At 39.8% G+C, this 17714-nt stretch overlaps 1 protein-coding gene across 2 annotated transcripts in view; it reads left to right on the top strand.

Moving 5' to 3' along the window:
• wdfy3 (WD repeat and FYVE domain containing 3) overlaps positions 1-16316 on the top strand; it is a 101030-nt gene extending 84714 nt beyond the window's left edge. For both annotated transcript variants that reach the window (XM_053610841.1, XM_053610840.1), the window contains exons 46-65: positions 1287-1407; positions 1511-1596; positions 1686-1766; positions 1853-1907; positions 2036-2155; positions 3115-3232; positions 3438-3544; positions 4646-4799; positions 4896-4987; positions 5293-5505; positions 6181-6328; positions 6711-6865; positions 7725-7883; positions 8886-9065; positions 9253-9435; positions 9539-9635; positions 10345-10674; positions 11231-11342; positions 12158-12355; positions 14147-16316. In XM_053610841.1, coding sequence (XP_053466816.1) covers positions 1287-1407; positions 1511-1596; positions 1686-1766; positions 1853-1907; positions 2036-2155; positions 3115-3232; positions 3438-3544; positions 4646-4799; positions 4896-4987; positions 5293-5505; positions 6181-6328; positions 6711-6865; positions 7725-7883; positions 8886-9065; positions 9253-9435; positions 9539-9635; positions 10345-10674; positions 11231-11342; positions 12158-12355; positions 14147-14267 — 2830 coding nt within the window. In that variant the 3' untranslated portion in view covers positions 14268-16316. The remainder of the gene's footprint in view (positions 1-1286; positions 1408-1510; positions 1597-1685; positions 1767-1852; positions 1908-2035; positions 2156-3114; positions 3233-3437; positions 3545-4645; positions 4800-4895; positions 4988-5292; positions 5506-6180; positions 6329-6710; positions 6866-7724; positions 7884-8885; positions 9066-9252; positions 9436-9538; positions 9636-10344; positions 10675-11230; positions 11343-12157; positions 12356-14146) is intronic.
• Positions 16317-17714: the final 1398 nt, after the last annotated feature.

Genomic DNA, 17714 nt, shown 5'->3' with positions numbered 1-17714 from the left:
TTCTGAATTTATTTTAGTGGCCATTTCTAGGTTAATAAAACTTATTTATACGATTATAGTTTGTGGACACCTGACCATCACACCCATATGTGCTTGTTGAGCATCCTGTTCCAGAATTAGTCCCCCTTTGTTGTTATAATAACCTCCACTCTTCTGGGTAGGCTTTCCACTAGAAGGGCCTGGTGCACATTCTGTGTTCCAGTTCATCCCAGAGGTATTCAGGGCTCTGTACAGGCCACACGAGTTCTTCCACACCAACCTTGGCAATGGAGCTCGCATTGTGCACAGAGGCATTGTCGTTCTGAAACATGTTTGGGCCTCTTGGTTCCTGTGAAGGGAAATTGTAATGGAACAGCCTACAAATACATTCTACGCAACTGTGTGCTTCCAAGTTTGGAGCAGAACCACGTATGAGCATGACGATCATGTCTTAATCACCCACGGCTAGTTACAAGCTTCCATGAAAAGCCGCAAACCATGTTATTGTGTTGTAGTGTATTTATCATACCATGAATTTTCTAGATCATTCCACCTCTAATAGCACTGGGAATGCTAAAGAATGCTTAAGGTTTTCTCCACCTCTATGAGATGATCTTATGGTATCCATGTTGTTTATAATTTTAGCAATATACAGACAGGACATCTCCTCGGTAATGAAACTACTGGATCCGTATGGCTGTAATTTAAAACTGAATGAGTGCCTGCCTACGAGCATCTTCGATGTTTGTATTGTGATATGTGCACATTAATGGATAATGAGTTTATTTATAGAACACTAAAATCGTGGTAGTGTGACTTATGCTAATATAAAGTGAGGCTTTATACTAGCTGTAGCTGTCATAGTTGATTTTTTTTGTTGTTGTTTTAATAACCTTTATTTTCTTTTTATTTCTGACATCTACCCAGTATGATGTGATAGCAAATGCTTGTCTTAGAGACTCTTCTGATGCATCTATCATTTCTGCAGGCAAAGACGACTAAATACTGCATGTAGCAGCAGCAGCCAAAGTGTTTTTTTGTTTTTTTTTGTTTTTAATAATGCAAGAGACAACATCTGTCTGCATAATCAGAGATTTTTCTGTCTAGACAAGTCTAAAATAATCAGCCCCTCCTGAGTTTATTTTTAAAAAATGCTAATTTAGGCTAGAATTGTTTCAGTGGAGGAAGGAGAAAAATGTCAACATGGGAGATGCATACAGAAATAAAATCACCTGTAGTGATAGATTTAGCCAGCCACCATATGCAGCCAAATAGGGCTTATAGTTGATGTTTCTATCATTTCCCAGCATGCACGAGCCAATTATCCCCAAAGGAGCCCGACAAAGCCAGAGTCAGCTCAAGCGGACCTGCAGCATCTTTGCGTACGAAGACATCAAGGAGGTGCACAAGCGCCGCTATCTGCTTCAGGTAAAAAAAGGGACACAGCAGATTTAAAGTGCAATGTAAATAAACGACTGTTTTAAAACGAATGCCTTTTTTCCCTTGCCAATCAATGCTTTTTCTGTTACAGCCAATGGCAGTGGAGGTGTTTTCAGGCGATGGGCGAAATTACCTCTTGGCCTTCCAGAAGGGAGTCAGGAACAAAGTTTATCAGAGGTGAGGTGTATAATGAAGAACCCGCCTCAAGTTAACCGAATGTCATTCATTCTTATTAATGATGCATTACTCTGTTGTTTTACTTGTAGGTTTTTGGCAGTTGTTCCCTCATTAGCAGACAGCTCCGAGTCAGTCTCTGGTCAGCGGCCCAACACTAGTGTAGAGCAAGGGTACGTCCATCAAGCACGATGCTCCTATATAACCTCAGGCTGCAAATTAGCAGATACGATTATCTGATTTGTGTTGTCTTATCTAGGTCGGGTCTTCTCAGCACTTTGGTCGGAGAGAAATCAGTAACACAGCGGTGGGAGGTAAGCCGTTCGATCCGTCGTGGAATCAGTCAAGTTGATGTATCGCTGCTCATCAGAGAGGATTGACTCATTTTGATGAACTTCTGATCTGATTGGATGACTAAAATTGAACACTTCTTCATTCTCAGAGAGGAGAGATCAGCAACTTCCAGTATCTAATGCACCTGAATACACTGGCGGGCAGATCCTACAATGACCTGATGCAGTACCCGGTCTTCCCCTGGATCCTGGCTGACTACGACTGTGAGGTAAATAGCCTTCGGGAGTTGCTGGGATAAGCAGTGGTATAAAGTGTTATGTCCTATATTGCTGTAGTTTTTGCCACACTAAATCTTCCGGTAGTGTTTTTTTTTTTTTTTTTAATTGAATAGGCGAAGTAATTGTAAATGAAGCATAATTTCGTACGGTGAAGAAACATGAAGCCACACTTTCCTCGTCTCAGAAATAAAAACAAGAATATACTTGTTATATTATACTTGTTATATTATATATATATATAATGCCAATGTTAAGGTTCTTCTTATTATTCAGACAATATTGTTACCAGTCTGTAACTCCGGTCCTTAAAATGTCTTAATTTGACCAAATTCAATGAGAGATTTTAGGCTTTTTTTTCTTATCCTGGTAATTTTGTGTTTCTTAAATCTGTTTTGAAAAACATCACGTAACACACGCTGAATAATACAAGGTCGCTCACATGAGGTAGGGGCATGTTTTAAAGTAAGGCTAACATTAGCTTCCTGCTGTTGAGCTACTGCACACCGAGACTCTTTGGAAAATGTGAGTATGCTGTAAGTAAGCTATTTGAAACACACTTCAATGATGTGAGCTGTAAGTATATACATAATTAGACACATGGATTAATGTAAATGTTATATTTGGTGTAGCATCATAAATTGTATGTAATGTAGCGCTTGAAACTCTTTGTTTGCTAACACTACATTTATAAGATGTTGTGAGTAAGCCTAGAGGATAGAACGAGTCTTCTTTGCCTTCCTTAAAATGACGTTGTTTTTCACATTCAACAACGCTAAAGAAAGTTCTGCTGCTAATGCAAACAATTACTGTGAAACATCCACTATGGCATGACTCAGATCTCAGTGACACGTGTATAAATTATATTCCTGAAGGATTTCTGAAATGATCACACTGAGCCAAACTTACGTGAGAATTTGATGTGTTCTGATCATCCGTGATATGTGCCCAGGAACTGGACCTTAATAATCCAAAGACTTTCCGTAACCTGTCCAAGCCCATGGGTGCTCAGACGGATGACCGACTGATTCAGTACAAGAAGAGATTCAAAGACTGGGAGGATCCTAATGGTGGGTTCAGACAATAGAGAGGCATATATATATATGTATGTGTGTATATATATATATATATATATATATATATATATATATATATATATATATATATATATATATATATAATATATATACACACACACATGTATGTGTGTGTGTATTTATTTGCTGGGCTCAGTGCTGAACAGATCTGACTGATGATTCTTGTGTTTTTGTTTAGGTGAGACTCCAGCGTATCATTACGGAACTCATTACTCCTCGGCCATGATCGTGGCGTCTTATTTAGTGAGAATGGAGCCTTTCACGCAGATCTTCCTCCGACTGCAGGTGAGTGAGGAGCATTTACTTTATGGTTCAGAGCCTCTCAAGCCTCTTCTAAGCGATCAGCAGCTCGAGCAGCAGTGCCGTCTGTAATCCAAAATCGCAGGTTAATATTAACGTGCTTGTTCTAAAACATTCGCGATTCAGTAGTACAACTTCCACATGGACTTCTATGGTGGACACGCCACATAAACAGATTTTAAAAAGCGTGTAATCACTGATATGATGGAGTTTGCTGAAAGGAGACGTTCATTCACTATTTTTGGAAGAAGTCTGCAGTGTCAGGGCATCATAACGGTCAGAAGTAAAGTTTTCAGCTTTCACAGCACGGTCTTCAGGATTGAGGTAGCATGACAGTCTCCATTTTTGCATTTCATTAGCTTCAAGAGAGAAGAAAGGCTGGTGAAGGAATAACACTTTATAAGCGTTTTTAAGATAAGTGATGACCGAAACTTGTTTCAGGGAGGTTCCACAACATTAAACGTAGCTATAAATGGATAAAAAGGACGGCACGTCATTCTTTAATGAATGAAAAATGGTCATTTTTGGAACACCGATGTGGTATAAGAGTAATAAAACAATTCAGGGTGTGCTTTTGTAGAAAATAATCAACTTCAGGGTCACACCATTCCATCACTGATTATTTTCCTCTAACAGCATGTCCCAAAGCATTTTATTTCTTATTATTCACTGTTACAGTTGTGTAGTTCACATAGTTTGGGATTACTAAACTGCAGAACTGAAGTAATTTAACACATCCAACTGCAGTCATTAAGGATGAAGTGCACTCTGCAGTCTGTGGCCCTGCAGGTAGTCTTTTTTTTTTTTTCTTCTTCACATTATCCACACTGCAGTTTTAGGAACTACTTTGAGACAAACTGTCTGCACAATAAGAGCATCTTCCTTTCACTCTGGAAATATTTACACTGCATTGTTTTTTCTCTCAGTCATGTTATTCAGAGAGAGTAAACAGTCATATATCAGGATGCCTTCAGGCTGCTTAACAGATTTTTGTGATTAGAGGAGTCTGCATGTGAATTTATAACCAGTGGCTTGTTTCAGCCCTTTTGTATATTTGTTTCCACTTGTTCTTTTTCCCCTCTGCAGGGGGGCCACTTTGATCTGGCCGACCGGATGTTCCACAGCGTACGGGAAGCTTGGCTCTCTGCCTCCAAACACAACATGGCCGACGTCAAGGAGCTCATCCCGGAGTTCTTCTACCTCCCTGAGTTCCTGCTCAACTCAAATAACTTTGACCTAGGTAGCAGACGTTCTTTGTCACAGTTCCTGAGCTCATTTTTGGTGTGCAGAGAGGTTAACGTGACCTTATGTGTGGATTGTTCTTGTCGTGATACAGGAAGTAAACAGAATGGCACTAGACTGGGGGATGTGATTTTGCCTCCATGGGCCAAAGGAGATCCAAGAGAGTTCATCAGGGTTCACAGACAGGTGAAACACATCCATTCGCCTTTACTTCATTACAGCACCAACGCTAATGCATTCACATCGTTTATATTGGATTGTGCGACAATTATGAATTGAATCGGATCCTGCTACATTCATATATGTAGAACAGTAACAGTAAAAAAAAACAACAAAGTAACAGATGTCTGTAAAGCTAAAGCAGAAACACATACATTCACGCAATTTGGAAAATCTGCCCAAAAAAGTCAAATGTGGTATAACAGACAATGAACTTGAGATGAAGACATTTATATTTGTGTGTTTATATTTCTGCTCCTGTGTCTCGCTAGGCGTTAGAGTGTGACTATGTCAGTGCCCACCTTCACGAATGGATTGACCTCATATTTGGCTACAAGCAGCAGGGCCCTCCAGCAGTGGAGGCTGTAAACGTGTTCCACCATCTCTTCTATGAGGGCCAAGTTGACATCTACAACATCAATGACCCTCTGAAAGAGACGGCCACCATCGGCTTCATCAACAACTTTGGCCAGATCCCCAAACAGGTGCTTGACCAAACGGATTCGAGCACAAAAATAACCCACAAATCTCTGCTCTGTCTCTTCTTAGGAGTTTTTATAAGGCTGCTTTTAATGGTGTAAATCATTTCCAAAGTTATTTTGTGTCCAGGTCACAGCTCAAGAAGCAAGCAATTAAAAAAGAATCATGGAGGACAGTACTGGTATTAAAAACGTCTTGTTAGTGAGCGAATATGAGGATCTTAATGATATATTCACTCTGAGATATTTCAGTCTGTATGCTGTATACAGTCTGTGGTCTGAAATACTGTGCCCAAATTCTATAGTTGCAAGAACTATTTGCATCAAGCAGATAATGCAGATGCCGTCTTTTGGTTGGTTTAAATGTTGTTCGATATGAGCTAGCAACAAGACGTGGATTAGTGTGGTACAGGAGCGCTTGCTTTATTTTCCCCAAATATTCTATTTTGAATAATATCATACAATAATATCATATAATACGTCTCGTTATTTCAGACGTCACTCCAAGCTCGTGGACTTTTTTTTAATCGATCGTTACAGCTTGTTTATCCGAAAGTAATGACAGATTGATCACTGAGAACTGGTGTGACGTCACGTATATTTCCAGTAAATGTGCAACGTTATCAACAGCACAGATTACTTCTACACATAATGCTGTGAAATGTGCGGATTTCATTGCAGCTGTTTAAGAAGCCTCATCCCCCTAAGCGCGTGCGCAGCAAGTCGAACGGCGAGATCCCCGGCATGGCCGCCTCCATTAACTCCACCGCAGACAAGATCTTCTTCCACCATCTAGACAACCTGCGGCCTTCTCTCGCTCCTGTTAAAGGTACCGTGGGAAGTCCAAACCAGTAATCACCGTGCCTGAAGAATTACTTCAGACTTTATTGAAAGAATAGTTCATTTAAATAAAAAAAAAAGACAATATCTTGCAGTGAATGATTGATAATGAGAAGTTAAATAAATATTTTTAAAAAACACAACAACATTGACACATATTAGTATGAAATGGCATTATGCAAATGAGATCATTTTCCTGTCTCACCCCAGAAGGCTGTTTTAATTTTTTTAAAGTACATTTTAATCTTGTTTATCTAAAAAAGACATTCATATACTGAGAGCCTTTTAAGTCAAACTCATTTATATATACTCTCTCTCTTTCTCTCTCTCGCATTTGTGTGTGTGTGTGTGTATGTGTGTGTGTGTTGCAGAGCTGAAAGAGCCAGTGGGTCAGATTGTATGCACTGATAAGGGCATTCTAGCTGTAGAGCAGAACAAAGTGCTTGTTCCTCCTGCCTGGAATAAGACATTTGCCTGGGGATATGCAGACCTCAGCTGCCGGCTAGCCAACTACGAGTCAGACAAGGTCAGCGACTTTTCTACTCTGTAAATCTCAGCCTGCAGTGCACAGCGTGTGGAAAATACCTATCTAAATTTTTCTGTTGGAGAAAAACGGCCATTAGTAGAATCCTCACAATTCTACAGATGTGAGCATCAATCCGTTATTCTGTTCCGTAAGGTCGGAACAATATGAAAAATTCACATTGGGTATAGGAACGCATAGGGGCATCCTGTTCTAGGAAAATAATCAAGGATGGGACGGTGTGATGAAGCAAAGTTGATTATTTTTCCATTAACAGCATGACTTGACATGTTTACCACTGCAGTTCGTCAACACAAGTCTTATTTAGTAAAGAGTTTATCTGTATATAGTTACATTTAATGTTGGTCCCCGTTCTAAAGTCAACACTTCAGAAATCTGCATCACAAACACACTCAGTAGTAATGACACCAGTGGTGTACTGCTAAACTATGCGGTTTGGGACACAGCCCAGATATTCGTTTCAGTTACTACCTTCCCACCAAATTAGAGAACAAACAAATGCCTTTCAGACACATCGTTGGTTAGTTAAAGGCCACAGCTTGGAAATCTCGTAATATTTCCAAGTAGGTTCCATTTTTCTTCATATTTCAATAACACCACTTCACAAGCTGCCCCTACATCTGACGCCTTGGGTTGAGACATTACTATTGGCTTCCGAATAAGGTGGGAAAATGTTAATGATTCAGTCATTGTGTTCTGCATTTCACGCTACAGCTAACAGTGCCCCCTAGTGTCCATGTGTTGGTTACATTTATTTACTCGTATACTGAGTAGTTTCTGTTTCTGTTCACTTGTTCTTTGTGGGATCTGTCGCTTAACAAATCAACTGAACTTTTTGCAGGCGGTGATTGTGTACGAGTGTCTGTCCGAATGGGCTCAGATCTTGTGTGCCATCTGTCCAAACCCCAAACTGGTGATTACTGGTGGCACAAGCACAGCTATCTGCGTTTGGGAGACGAGTCCTTCTAAAGAAAAGGCCAAGACCCTCACACTCAAACAGGTGAAGGAACACAAGTTGTAATAATTGGGATTCATTAATTGTTTTTGTTTTTTTATTATTCCATTAAGAGCATTATTTATTTCAGAAAAGAACATATTACAGATGTTTGGGTTGTTATGAACCCGATGAAACAAGGTTAAAAAAAAAAAAAAGTGTGTTATTAAAAATGACCCATCTTTGAAAATATGAAACAGAAATATTAAATTATCTCTGATGACATGACCTCCATGCTTTTTATACTGTTATATGTATGTTTGCATAAATAGCTGAACATTTGAAGTAGGATGTGTGAAATGAGTGTTTGAAATGTTGCACATGTATTGTGTTATATAAGGGTTAAATTACAAAATAACCCATGAATTTATGTCTGAACTCAGTGCCGTCTGTCGAAGTGAATACATTTCGTACCATTTACTGTTCAGATGTACATATACACACTAGGGCCAGAAGTATGTGGACACCTGACCATCACAACCAGATGTGCTTGTTGAACATCCCGTTCCAAAACCATGGGCGTTTGTTTATATGGAGTTGGTCCCTCCTTTGCTGTCATCATAACCGTTTCGAGGGAGCGTGGCTGCGGGGTTTTGTGCTCATCTCTGTCACAAGAGCGTTAGTGAGGTCAGGGACTGATGTCGGGTAAGGAGCCCTGGAGTGCAGCTGACGTTCCAGTTCATCAAAAAGGTGATCAGTGGTGTTGAGGTCAGGGCTCTGTGCAGGATACTCCAGTTCTTCTGCTCAAACCGTGGCAAACCATGTCTTCACGGACCTCACTTTGTACACACTGTACAACACTGTCATGCTGGAACAAGTTTGTGCCTCTTAGTTCCAGTGAAGAGAAAGTGTAATGCTACAGCATACAAAGACATCCTGTTCTGTACAATTGTGTGCTTGCAACAGTTTGTGCAAGGAACTCACATGGGTCTGATTCTCAGGTGTCCAAAACCTTTTGGCCATGTAGGATATGTATACAGGGAAATGACAGAGACTTATTTATTCCAGGCTCTGCTGGGACACACAGACGCTGTGACATGTTTGACAGCGTCCCCTGCCTATCACATTGTCGTGAGTGGCTCTCGGGACCGAACCTGCATCATCTGGGACCTGAATAAACTGTCGTTCGTCACACAGCTGAGAGGTCACCGTGCTCCAGTGTCTGCACTCTGTATAAATGAGCTCACTGTAAGTTTGAACCAACACTTTTAAAACAGTCTAGGGAGAGCTGGTCTACTGTATGTACTAGTCATTTAATCAAATCTCACTGATTGGTTCCTACACAAAATGTATTCTGACAGGGGACTAATGAGAGCAAACATAAAAATGTATGACACTGTAACCTATTTTATGTTTTTAAACCTTTATTACACAGGGAGATATAGTGTCCTGTGCTGGAACATACATCCACGTATGGAGCATTAACGGGAACCCCATCGCCAGTGCCAACACGTTCACCGGGCGCAGCCAGCAGATCCTGTGCTGCTGTGTGTCTGAGATGAACGAATGGGACACGCAGAACGTGATCATCACAGGACATTCAGACGGTGTCGTCAGGGTAACCGCCTCCTCTCATCCCATAATGAAGTGCATTGCCGTGCATTTGCCTAGAATAGGTGTCAGTATAACGTGGGACTTTAATAAACGGCTTTGTCTTGTAGTTCTGGAGAATGGAGTTTCTGCAAGTCCCAGAAACCCCTGCACCCGAGCCAGTCGAGCCCCCCGATGCTCCAGACTGCTGTGCAGAGGAGAAAATCGGTAATGAAGCCTTTTTTGGGACAATGTCCATTGTTAAAAGCGCTATACAAATAAATCTGAATTGAATTGAATTAACGCAACTTCTAGCCACAAATACACCGGTAGATTTTGTTCAGTTGTATTGAGGCTAGACAGTGTGGCAATGTGATATCAATATTGTGAGAATTAATTCACAAGAGATTTAATTTGCACTTTTTCCAGTTAAGTAGTTTCTTTTTTGTAAGTGAAAGTAATATTGAATTCAGTTGTTCACACTTTTTCTTTTTTCTTTTTTTTGGATTTGCTGGCAGATATAGCAAATCTATATATAATATACATACACTACTGGTCAAAAGTTTAGACATATTCATTCTTTATTATTTTTTTTCCCACATTTTATAATAATAATAATAAAGTCATCCAAACTCTGGAATAACACAAATGGAACTATGGGAATTATGTTGTGATAAAAACTCCAAAATAAATCAAAATAATTTAGTATTTTAGCATCTTCAAAGTAGACTCCCTTTTACCTAGAATTTCCAGAAATGTATTCTTGGCATTTTATCAACTGATTTCTTGAGGAATTTCCATGAGATGCTTTTTAAACAGTATTAAAGGAGTTCCCACCTACGCTGGACACTTATTGGCTGATCCCGATGCATAATAAACTGCTCTGATAACCAGCTTCGGTCTCCTTTACTTTATTATTCGTTTGCGTATGTTCCAGACGGGCGGGAAGCTGCAGACGAGGACAGCAGCGAATCAGAAGCCGAGGAGGCCAGCGGGAGTCAGGAGTGTAAAACGCAGGCCCCGAACAGTCAGCCTGGGAGTGGCGCTCACAGACCCAAGCCTCCACGACCCAGCTTGGAGGACTCAGGTCGTTGGTCTGACTCACTCAGCGTCGATGAGAAGGATGGGTTCGTGTTTGTCAACTACTCAGAAGGTCAAGCCAGGCCTGCCAATCCACCCACTAACCCCCACACCAACCCGCAATCCATGTTACCGCCGCTGCAGCCCAGCAACATGGAGCCCCGGCCCTACAATAAACTCAGAGCAGGTATGAAAATGCATTTCACATTAAAACACTCCAGCATTTTTCATCCTATACATTGAATCTGAAGTGTGATTTACTATGGGGAAGACTCGAACACGTTTACCTGGAATGGGAAAAAAAAAAAAAACAATAGAAAAGCCTTGGAGTCAAACTTTAAACAACCTTATGCGTGAGTGTCTTACAGTGCTGTTGTTCTGAAGTTTTATCCAACACTGGTGCAGTTTCAGGCTTACTTACATAATAGAATTCCCTTCGAGGACTAAACCTAAGTCGTTCGATTGTAAATAAATGGTACACCAAAGTCTCACTCTCAGACGCCTCATTCCTTTTAGACATTTAATACAAACCTCAGCTTCAACCATGCACTCATTTTCATCCACACTACCTCCAGACTGGTATGTAGCATTGCAGAGGAATACGCAGCATTCTTCAAGCTGGCAGATTTCATTCTTTGTGGAGGCAGCATGTCTTACCCGTAATGGTTGTGGGTGTGAGGCTGGCAGATCTCATAGCTGAGCCTCTTGTTGCTGTTTGTGTTTTTTTTTCCCCCCCTGTGCAGGCTACAGATGGGAGAGACAGCTGGTGTTCCGGAGTAAACTCACCATGCACACAGCGTTTGACCGCAAGGACAATGCTCAGCCAGCTGAAATCACAGCCCTTGCCATCTCAAAGTAAGCCCTGTTTGTTTCTGAATGTGTTAAGGATTACATATATATAAAAAATAGAGAGAGAGAGAGAGAAAATACCTTGGGAAGGTTTACTCTGTGGCTTCAGATCAGTAACCTAGAAGTCAAGTATATTGGTATATTGGTGATGTCAGATATAATTAACAGCAGTATTGACATTTTGCGACATTACAGCTGTTAGAATGTCCTTTAAAAATTTGAAGTCATTTTAAAAATCTGGTTAAAGTATAACCAGGCAAACACAGAGAAGGCAAAATTGCTAGGACCAACATAAATCTGTGCACCATCTGTGGTGGAAAACTGTTATTACATTTGAGCACCAACTTTATAAAAGTCATGTCATCGTAAGGCGTGTAAGGCAAGATAATCTTATCATTATTATTGGCAAAATGAAAAAAATACTAATAATAATTTGTCAACAAGCATTTTGAATAACAGAAATAACCTGTATAACTGAAAGCATTGGTGAACACATTCCCACACAGATGTTTGTGTAAAAATGAGGATCACTATAAAGTAGCCAACAACTACTGAAGTTGCTTATCTGAGTGTCAAAGAGCTTTAAGATGATAACACCATGCAGCCGCCTTGACTTATTATAAATTATTACATTTCATGGCCCAGATGACGGAAAACATTCATCACCTTCTTGTTTTTCCAGACTTTTCAATCATTTTTGATTGCCAAATTGTATATATATGTGTGTGCGTGTGTGTGTGTGAGTCTAGACAGACCCCGGACATTGTTTTGCCGTTGTGTTGGATCATATGATTATATACGGTTTCTTGTGCTATCCTCAGGGACCACAGTAAGGTGGTGGTGGGCGATGGGCGTGGCCGAGTCTTCAGCTGGTCGGTGAGTGAGCAGCCTGGACGCTCGGCTGCCGATCACTGGGTGAAGGACGAGCAGGTGGAGGGCTGTTCAGCATGCGCTGTGCGCTTCTCACTCACCGAGAGACGCCACCACTGCAGGAACTGTGGCCAGCTGTTCTGCCAGAAGTAAGATACACCTCAGCTCGGTTTGCTATTCACTTCATATAATACCGAGGGGAAACGTAGAATCAGATACTGGATTGAGATCAGGTTGCAAAAATAAGTATTTGGACAGGGTTCACTATATATTGTTAAATGTCAATACCTAGAACAAATGATTTGTATAATAAATACACTTTATCAGTTTATTAGGTAAACCTACCATATAGGCGAACTTTGTCGGTAAAGAAATGTGTGGCAGCCTGGGAAAAACCTGTCACATGGTCAAATTGTGACATTTTCTACTATATACAGTACTGTGAAAAACTTTTAACGATTTTTATTTTATGACTTCTACATTATCGAGTCAGTATAATTTTTTTTTTTATTTCAAAACGTTAGTTTTCCAGCACAAAATTAAGTGTTAGAGTAAAAATGTTTGTATGTCAGTAATGAAAGCAGTATATCATGTAAGAGACCGCTTTTCAGATTAACAACAATGAAGGCTGCTGGGTTTTGCTGCAAAAATAAGAAGCAAGTGCGACAGTCAAAGTCTCCAGAAGAACCGTGTCTGGTTCTACAAGATGCTCAATAAAACTCACAGCTCATTTCCTTATAAAACTGCACACATTATACCTGTGACTACCAATTTATTTTTCTTTTTTTTTTTAAAGCAAAGGGTCATCACACCAAATATTTATTACTGTTTACTGCTCTTTGTAGTATTTTTTTTAAATGTAGACACATTTCATTTCATTATTTTAGAAGGCATCTTTGCTCTACAGCATTTCTTTGCACGTGGCCAAGACTTTTGCACAGAACTGTAAATGCGTAGTTCTGAAAGCTACAGATTTTTCTAAACAGAAATATGTTGCTGTTGTGCATACCTCACAACTAGAAATAAAGTTATATATGATTTTCAAATGTGGTTACTCCCAAAAAATGAAAATTTGAAAAGATTTCACTTCTGACATTTGTCTGAACATTTCCACATCATTTTGTGGAACTGCTTTTTTTTCGGGGGTGGGGGGTTGGCTCCGGCTTCTTAAAGTTGAAGTGTCAAAGGATGTTATAGACAAAAAAAAAAAAACATTATGGCCAGAACCAGATTGTTCATTATTTTTTGGTGGCTTACAAGAATTCAGCCGGAGCGACATCCGACAGGGTTCCACAGACCGGAACACGATTACTGACTCCGTCTCTTGCTACGCAGCGTGTTAGCTTCACTCAGAAAGGCACCACCATGGTACCAGATATTATGTGGCTGGTGGACTGTTCACAGCATAGCAGCGACAGTGACATGGTAGTGTGTGTGTGTGGTGCTGGGACAGGTGTATGAAATGCAGCAGCATTGTCGTCGTAATGTTAACACTGGAATTAAAAAGCAGTAGAGGATGACTGACACATTGTGAAAAAAGAGCTCTAGTCTTGTAATTGTACATCTACAAGGTGGATCAAATGTAGTGCTTAAAAACTCCAAGTAATTATATTATTCATTTAAATATGCAGCTTTATTATTTTACAGTTAATAATAATAATAATTCCTTACATTTATATAGCGCTTTACATAGTATGGGGCAGGGAATCTCATCAACCACCACTAGTGTGTAGCATCCACATGGATGATGTGACGGCAGCCATAGCGCGCCAAAACGCCCACCACACACCAGCTATTAGTGGAGAGGAGAGAGTGGTGTACCCATTTCAGAGATGGGGATTATTAGGGGGCCATGATATGGATGCACTGGATGCGGTGTGCGTATAAACTAGACGGTGTTACTCTGATGTGATTTAACGTTCTCTCTTCGGCTATTGTAGGTGCAGTCGGTTCCAGTCTGAGATCAAGCGGTTGAAGATATCCTCTCCGGTTCGTGTGTGTCAGAACTGTTACTACAACCTGCAGCATGAGCGAGCCTCAGAGGAAGGGTCCAAAAACTAAAAACCATCACCCGTCACTCAAATGACTCCCACTGGCCTGTACCTTCCTCTACAAAACTTCATTGCTCTACAAATCACTAATGCTCCTTATTTCAGATCACAGGTAGTCATTCTCTCAACGTTAGCGTTTTCCATAAACTGTTAAACATTTTAGATTTTAGGAACAAAAACTTGTGCAAAACAAGTTGACGTTTGTTAATATTGTAAATAGCAAAATGGCCTTTTTAACTAGAACTGAAAAGTCGTTATTAAGAGAGAAAGAAGAAAACATTTTGCCTGTAACATAGCATTATAACGTACCACTCCTGACTTTAAAACTACTCAAATAAACTAAAGCAGTTGTGTGTAGTCGGTGTCATGAGGCACAGCATCCCGGCGGGTATAAAATCGGGGACTATGAATGTTAATAATAAATGTTTGTGGGTTTGGAATTATTACCGTGTCTAGTTATGCAAAAAGTTTTGTTTACAATGTGTTAACGTCGATGTGTTGCCCACAGTATCAAAGCCGTTGCCAGTAGTTCATAGAAATAGTGTTGTTTTTTTTTGTTGTTGTTGTTGTTGCCAAATTGCCTTTAAAACTTTTTAACATATTTATGAACAAAAGGACATTTCGTTAGTTTCGAATCCAACACATGCCTTCTTTAGCATTCCCAGATATTTAATGTAATCTTAATTTTATGACATATCATGATATGATTATACGAAACGCACGTCTGGAACTTTCCACTATTTCACTGTTGTTGTTGTTTTGGAAATGGAGGCTAATGGGGGATATTTTTATGCTGAACCATGTTTTATTCACTACTAAATGTGATACGAACTAGCTTTAACATTTCTCTCGACACTAATGAAACTCTGAGGAAAATCAACCTGACATTTTAAATATCAACGTCACTGACGACTTCTTTTCACAATACGCCAGACGAACTCTAAATGCCCCATTTGCGTGACGCGTTTGAGGAATAACTCGTGTGCCTCAGTCTTGGAGCATTTCAAGAAAGACCGTTCTGGAGAATTCAGTGTTTTATTGTTAGAAAGGGATTTGACGTTTTGAGCTTCCAAAACTGGAATCGTGGTTTCTTTATGCGTGGAATGATGAGATGAGACGCTATATTTTTCTTTAATATCTGTTGTATTTCTTCAGTGGTACTGTGGGCAATACGGCATTGAAAGTGCTGCTTTGATAATTAGGGAGAGACGTATTTTCTTTTTCTTTTAAAAATGAGAAGCGAATCACGTTAAAGCAAGAAATATTACATGTGCACATGTCCTTTATTCATATTTTTCCCCTATACATCACCATACAGTTGAATCTGCACTCATTATGATGATAATTATGATTAGTGTGCAATCGTCACATCAAAACGCAAAGGCCAGACGGCTATATCAATTATTTTCGCACCTTTACATGTACAAAAAAAAAATATTAATGATTATGGTTTTATCAAATGCATTTTTATGTTGTATGCTGTCATTTTAAAGTGGTTTGTTCCTTTACAGCCAGATGAACTGTACAAAGTATTTATGCAATTACAATGTTTCCTTTTTTTATGATTGATTATTGTACATTTTTCAGCAAGTTGGGTTACTTGTTGCATGTCTAACACAGCTGACTTTCTGTGTCAGTGCATTGTACATGTTTGGCATTATTACTTTTTGTTCATAATTTCTATGGCATTATTAAATGATTTGATTATAAAGCCCTGAGAGATGTGTATAGAGTAGACTGATATGCTGAAACACTCTGGGTTGACTTTTGTACTCCATGTATGAAAATTAAGGCCTGATCCAAAAAAAAAAAAAAATCGAAAACAAAAAAGACAAATGGGTTCTTTTTTTTTGGTGGTCTTGTGTTAGACTGCATTACTACAGTATCTGATGTGCAATCTGTGGTAGCTGAATGTTCATTGTGCATTTGTGTTTAAGTACAACTACATGCCCTCCTCCTTCCTTGTAGAGTAACCCTGAAATGTACTGTTACTATAATGCAATAGGTCTGGTACTCATATTTTTAATTTAATTTCAATTAAACCCTCGCTGTTTACCACCAGGAGTGTTTTAATGTATTCTCGGTCATTCGTGAAATGTAATATGCTCACCCAGTCCCTTCAGAAAACACATCACGAGTGATCAACATGACCTGGCGTTTTACCGTTGGGATACATGAAGAAACTCTCAAAGGGATATTTGGGTTTTAAGCATTCTAAAGTGGTTCTACTTTGAAACCTAAGTTGTAGAGTTCTACACACTTCAAGTTCCTCTAGAGGGACAATCCCAAAACGTTTTAGAATGACACATGGTACCTTTTTCTTGTCTGACCCAATTTGTTTGGGAGAACCAGAGAGGAATATGAATCAAGTCTGAACTGATGGGCAGATTAGCCAAAGCTGTGCTTTTCTTGACCCAAATCACCAGAACCCCGAAAAGGTTTTCTCCCACGATCAGACAAGCAGCCATGACAAAAATTCAAGAAAGCACATCAGTGGTAACCACAACCTGGCAGATCACTGTAGGGCCACTCAAAGGATACATGCTTGGAAGAAAGAGTTCCTCAGGGGTTATTTGGTTGCTCTTGGGTTATTATGGTGCAATGGTGGCTCTGGGTGACTGATCAGAAGGTCAGGAATTCAAGCCACAGCACTGCCAAGTTACTGCTGTTGGGCCCTTGGGCAAGGCCCTTAACCCTCATTTGCTCAGTTGTATAAATGAGATAAATGTAAGTCGCTCTATAAGGGCGTCTGCCAAATGCCGTAAATGTATTAGCTTTCTAAAGAAGTGCCACTTAGAACCCACAATGAAAGTTAACCTACAATCTTAGGAATCTAAATGGTTTAACGTTTTACCAAGAGGGACAATCCCAAAATACTGCACCAATCCCTATTCAATGCTGATTTGTTCTTGTTCATACAGTTTGTTTGGGAGAACCGGAGATAACCATCAATTAAACTGATCGACAGCTATGCTTTAGCTGACCCAAATCATCCACCAAATCAGCCAGAACTGTTCTTGTCCCACGGTCAGATGAGCGGTCATGACAACATTCCCCCAAAAGGACAACCCCAAAAGGATCCCAGATGGGGTCCTTTTCCTGCATTTTTCTGGTCTGAGCAATTCAGCGTTTCCTTGTGAAGGCCAAGAGAATTTGTTTGGGACAACCGGAGAGGACTGTGTGAATCACACACATTAACCAGAGCTTTTCTTTACCTGGTCCAAATTATCTGAAGCAGAAAAGTCTATATAGTAAATACTGAATGTGAATGCGAGTAAATTGCTAGTAATCAAATTAGCATTTTCACAGAAAGACCAAATGGGATTTGAATATCTTTCATTTCTGAAACAATTTAGTATGAGGTATACGCAAAAAGAAGAAATCAGGCAATGTGTCACAGCACTGTAGGCTGATTAGCATTTCCAACTTGTTTGTAGTGTGTGAATGTGTGTGTGAT

The sequence above is a fragment of the Ictalurus furcatus genome, chromosome 22, assembly GCF_023375685.1.
Source record: "Ictalurus furcatus strain D&B chromosome 22, Billie_1.0, whole genome shotgun sequence".
In the NCBI taxonomy this organism is placed as follows: domain Eukaryota; kingdom Metazoa; phylum Chordata; class Actinopteri; order Siluriformes; family Ictaluridae; genus Ictalurus; species Ictalurus furcatus.
This window is presented reverse-complemented; position numbering and strand designations above follow the sequence as displayed.